The following is a 5899-nucleotide window of genomic DNA, read 5'->3' on the forward strand; positions in this document are numbered from 1 at the left end:
AACTGTATGGGCCAAAGAGCACCACCTGTCGAAAGCAGCCGAGGGCTTCGCGGCGAAACTGGCACCAAGGTTCGACGGGCCTTTCAAAATAAAGAAATTCACATCACCAGTAATTTGTGTATTGGAACACGCAACAACGAGGAAGACGAAAACGGTTCATATTGGCGACTTGAAGCCGAGAAGCGCGGGCGCCGGCGGGCCAGAGGACACCGAGGAAGAAGGGGGGAAGACGATACAGGGTATCGAAAAGTCGCAAGTCGAGTGTCACTCAAATAAACACACACACACACACACACACACAAAAGGCCCGTTGGAGCGCGAGGCTAACGCACACAGTTGCGAATTCCGTGAGAGGCAGAATCCCGTTACCGGTACAGGCTCCGCGGAATAACGGCGGAAAGGACAGAGGGAAAACCGAGGTTTTGTCGCGGCGGAAAAAGCGAGAGTCGGTTTTTTAAAAATCAAGTCGTCAAGATGTCAACACGCGCTGCGAGCAACAATCGGGAGGTGAGGGAGACCGGCACCGGGGAACAGCCCGGAGCGATATGGAGTAGGGACACGGATTCCTATCTCCAGCTGCTGGCGTCACCCCTGGTGTCGCGATCCCCATCCCTGGTCCAGGAGGATCCGGAGAAGGTCCCAGGCGTGGACCTGTCGGAGGAGGAGACGGTGGCCGAGGAGTCAGTAACGTATGTCTCCCTATCGTCGGAGAGTGAGGAGGACGACGGGGGTGAGACGGTCACCCCGGTGGTGTCCTTGGACGAGGACGAAGGAGGCCGTATGGCCTACCGCAGCGTGCGGCGGGCGATGCAGGGCCACGGGCGGATCCGCCTAGAAGACGCGATGCCATTGGAAGATCTGAAGGATTTGCACGAGTTCGCGGACGCGCGAACGCCACGCTGCGACAGTTTGAACGGATGGTGGTGGAGCGGAAGGCAGCCGCCGCCACACCCACCGGGTACCTGCAGCCACCGTTGCCACCGACACCACCGCTACCGTCGCAGCCACCGCCACAGAGACAGGAGCAGCGACAGGAGCATCGTCTGCGTACTTGAGTACACGCAAATGTTGTATTACTAGGGAGCGGAGCAAGGTGGCACCCTTGTTGACCACCGGATGTGACTTAGAGATTACAAGAAAAAGAATTTTTAAATAGGACCCGTTGCGTCCTGACATTCAGATCCATTAAATCATTTCAGTCCCATTTAGAAGATAAACAGGGAAACCTATTAAATCAAGTTTTCTTATTAGAAGAGAATGAATTACAAAGTCAAATGTTTTACTAAAGTCAGTGTAAAAAGATGTTTGTTATGTTTGATAAAGTGAACCTTGTAAATTGGGCAGCCTATGTGGTTTGCTGTGTGTTTGTCACCACAGCTTCCGCACCTTTGCTTGAGGGGTATGTTCTTGTTTGCTGGGCAGTGTGCAGAGACGTGGAGATCTCTACAAACTATGCATATTGTGCGTAATGAACAGTAAGAGTGGATGTGGCTATATTCCAGACAGTTTGTACATTGTACAGGAGACTTGCGCTTATGCGTCTCTTCTACTGTGATTCTACGATGCAGAATAGACTGCAGCTTTTAGATTAAATGAATCACGAATCTTTTTAGGGGCTTGGTTTCAGGTTCCCCTTTTCCTGTAGCGCCTCCATAATTTCTTTGGGCGTCACCTCGGGCTCAATGCCCTTAAAAGCATCTTGTTTAGGTGCTATTAAACTGGTTGGTGTAATAATTATATCCGTTACTCGTAGAGTAACAGGCAGAAGGAAGTGTTTCCGACCATATAAAGTATATATATTCTTAATCAGGATCAATAGCCGAGTCGATCTGGCCATGTCCGTCTGTCCGTCTGAAAAAATTGTTGTCGATTTGCATTTGTTGACCCATGTTGCCACGCCCAATCTAACGCCCACAAACCGCCCAAAACTGCCACGCCCACAATTTTTAAAAATGTTATAATATTTTTTCATTTTTTTATTAGTCTCGTAAATTTCTATTGATTTGCCAAAAAACGTTTTGCCACGCGCACTCTAACGCCCACAAGCCGCCCAAAACTGCCACGCCCACACTTTTGAAAAAGGTTTTGATATTATTTTATTATTTCTTTTGTGACGCGGCCGCGCACAATAATTAATAGTAAATAACGCGCGCCCAAATAACCAGAGGGGCACACTAACCCGGAAACCCGGCGACACTAAGTCGGGCAAATCGGCAACCAACGGGCACACCAAAAACAAAACCCAGCCAAGCGCTATATAAAGCGGGCGGCTGGCCTCAGAACAGAGAGTCGGTGGTCGGAGTCGACTAAGGTGGAAGTCACCAGCGAGCAGCAAGACAGCAAGATCAGGACCAGGATCAACAAGTGGTAACTATTGGAGAGTAAGCTCAACCACTAAGTATATACCCCGCCCTAGCTGACTTCAGGGTCCTGCTTACGTCTATACGTTGATTTTAGGGTCGTGCTTACGTCTCTACGCTGACTTCAGGGTCCCAAATAATTCTCTACGCTGACTTCAGGATCCCACATAATTCTCTACGCTGACTTCAGGGTCCCACATAATTCTCTACGCTGACCTCAGGGTCCCGCATAATTCTCTACGCTGACTTCAGGGTCCCACATAATTCTCTACGCTGACTTCAGGGTCCCACATAATTCTCTACGCTGACTTCAGGGTTCCACATAATTCTCTACGCTGACTTCAGGGTCCCACATAATTCTCTACGCTGACTTCAGGGTCCCACATAATTCTCTACGCTGACTTCAGGGTCCCACATAATCCTCTGCGCTGACTTCAGGGTCCCGCATACTTCTCTACGCTGACTTCAGGGTCCCACATAATTCTCTACGCTGACTTCAGGGTCCCACATAATTCTCTACGCTGACCTCAGGGTCCCGCATAGTTCTCTACGCTGACTTCGGGGTCCCACATAATTCTCTACGCTGAATTCAGGGTCTCATATAATTCTCTGCGCTGACTTCAGGGTCCCACATAATTCTCTACGCTGACTTCAGGGTCCCACATAATTCTCTACGCTGACTTCAGGGTCCCGCATACTTCTCTACGCTGACTTCAGGGTCCCACATAATCCTCTGCGCTGACTTCAGGGTCCCGCATACTTCTCTACGCTGACTTCAGGGTCCCACATAATTCTCTACGCTGACTTTAGGGTCCCACAATACCTATTTACGCCGACTTCAGGGTCCAACAACAATTGCTTACGCTGATTTCAGGGTACTCGACGAAATTCGGAGCAGCCGCATACGGAAGACCGCGTCCCCGGACGAAGACGCGAGGTACGAAGAGCCCCGCTGTGAAAGCCGGAAACTAGGCCGAGGGAGCCCCGTACAGTTCTACGTAATTGTTGTAACCAAGAAAAGGAATGAATAAACTCTGCGTCTATATTTAAGGCTAGTTATGTTTAACTCTGTGCGTTATCACTGGGACTCGGGTCGGGGATTCCTCTCTAGCACCACTATCCTGAAACAAAGAAATTTCCTGGACGACCTGGACAGCCCTGACTACGTCACACTTTTATCATGTAAATTTCTATCGATTTGCCTAAAAACTTTTTGCCACGCCCACAAACCGCCGCGGTCTTTCTTGTTGTAACTGCAGTTGCGGTAGTTATTGAGGTCACTGTACTTGTCAGTGTCGGTAAGCGAAGTGCAATTTCGGGAATGTTCAGCAAAGTTGTTGTTGTAGCTTTGAGTTGCTGTGAATGGATACTCAATGGTACTGAGGGCGCGCTCTTTCTTGCTTTGTTTGTAGAAGTGCATTTGCGCGATTTGGTTCAATGACCGCTCGCTTACTGCATTTGTAACAGTTGCAGGTTGTGTTGATATAAATAGGAAGTAAGCGTTTTTAAGTTTTTTAATCTTAGCTGATCTTACGGACGATAACCCATAACATCCTAAGCCCCGGCTAAGCCCGCAGGTTGGTCCTTTCGCAAGAGCAAGAAGGGACGGTGGAGTCAGTGGTCGCAAAGGTGGTTCGGGGAGAAGCCACCTCTTACGGAGGATACACCCTGCTCCATAACATCCTAAGTCCAGTCGAGCCGGCACGGATACGCCGTCGAGAGCGACGCGAGACCAACGAAGATGGACGACGAAGGAGCGACGACACGCATCCGAAGGCGAGGATCACTGGATTCTCTTTATCAAGCCACTGAATAAAGGTGGTTTAAATCTGAAACTCTGTCTTCTCGTTGGTCGGGCAATCACACAAATCATAAATTTGGTGGGACGAACAAACAAACTCTCTGAGCTAGTTCGTTACATCTGGCGCCCAACCGTGATTGTCCCGGCCAAAAGAACAGAGGGGAAGATGATGAAATCGTGGAAGTAGAAGTCGGAGTCACCAACGTTAGTGTCCTGATCAAGGAGCAGGAGGAGCCTCGGGTCGAAGACACGGGAAGCGCGGGGTTGAATGCAGAGCTTAAGGACAGTCTCTAAAAGAGGAAGGGGGAAGACGATACAGGGTAACGTAACGCCCAACCGACGTTCAGAAGGAGTTCAACCAGGAGATCCATGGCTGAGATTCCCAGTAGACGAAAGCTGACGACGAGTGGGTATGGACAGCAACATCAGGATGCAATGATGACACCATAAAGCTTCTTTAAAGGGAACCATATCAGGATGGGGCGCTACGATAACAGCGGTCGATCGATAGGGAGATCGATAGGGAACGATAAAAAAATACTGGGCTTACAATGATTTTTAACACGCTTTCACACTATTGATAGCAATCGGCACTATATCGGAATATCGATAGGAACATGAAGTGGCAACGCCGATCGCCAACATCGATAACTCGATCGTGGTGAGTATCGGTGGAGTTGCCAGAGATGAAAAGCGATGAGAAGGCGGAAAGTTTGAATACCGAGCGGGTGACCAGAAGCGGACGGCAACAGATGCAAGAAGCTGGAGAAGGGCGAGAGGATCGAGATACCGAGCCGAGATGTCGAACGACAGGGTCTACTAGGCTGAGGCTGCCGAGCTGAGATTAAGGAGGCGCAGGTCGAGGAGAGCAGGGAGGAACGGCACAGTTCGAGTATCAAGATGCCACGTCAAGATGCTGAAAGACAGGGTCGAATAGGCTGAGACGTAAAGGCTGCGATCAGGAAGGCGCAAGGATGTTTGAGATGCCAAGTCAAGACGGTGAACGACTGGGTCTATTAGACTGCGACTGCCAGGCTGAGAACGAAGGGCGGAGGGTCGACGAGAGGAGAAAGAGGAAGCTGCCTATGCGAGAAGACACCGAAGCGAAAGACCTCCGGAAGCAACATCCTTTTCAAAACTTCTGAAGAAAGGGGGAGTTGTGAGGTGCGGACACGGTTATAATATGATGTTCCAAGGGATTTGATAATTTGTAGAGGCAGAGCGTCTGCTCTGTTAGAGTTACTTTATTCGACTGTTTCTTATGCTCTCATCTTGGGCTGAGCTAACCCGTACATACAATACTTATTCTATATACATATAGTTTCATATACGTATTCATAAGCATGCAGAAGGCATGCATATACATATACATATTTATGCAGAAGGCATGCATATGTTATGTATAGCCTGACCACTTGAGCTGCACAGTGCATGCTCAGCATTCCCACGCTCCGCGATTGGCTTATATATAAGCGTTAGATCGTATTACTTGAGCGCTGGAATACTTGTGTAATTGTTGGTGGTCTCTTTGTGAGTCATTTGGGTACTTGAATGTTATATTTATTATGACAAAGTGTCACAATGTTTTGAAGCCAAGTTGTACCCATTAATTTAGTATATTTATAAGGTACATATGCTACACGGTCGATCAGGAGAGTACGCGGAGTGCCATACGGGCAGACAGTCATTGAAGAAAGTGCCAAACATACTGAATGAGAAGTGCGTGGAGAGCCATACA

General features: G+C 48.9%; 1 protein-coding gene across 1 annotated transcript; it reads left to right on the top strand.

Annotated features, from left to right (window-relative positions):
- Positions 1-474: 474 nt before the first annotated feature.
- On the top strand, positions 475-2595 carry LOC120320685. Its single transcript, XM_039371060.2, has 2 exons — positions 475-1126; positions 2220-2595. Exon 1 carries the CDS (start codon positions 475-477, stop codon positions 1078-1080), a length of 606 nt encoding a protein of 201 aa, XP_039226994.1. The 3' UTR covers positions 1081-1126; positions 2220-2595.
- The last annotated feature ends 3304 nt before the right edge of the window (positions 2596-5899 follow it).

This window comes from Drosophila yakuba, chromosome 2L (assembly GCF_016746365.2).
Source record: "Drosophila yakuba strain Tai18E2 chromosome 2L, Prin_Dyak_Tai18E2_2.1, whole genome shotgun sequence".
NCBI classification, from domain to species: Eukaryota; Metazoa; Arthropoda; class Insecta; order Diptera; family Drosophilidae; genus Drosophila; species Drosophila yakuba.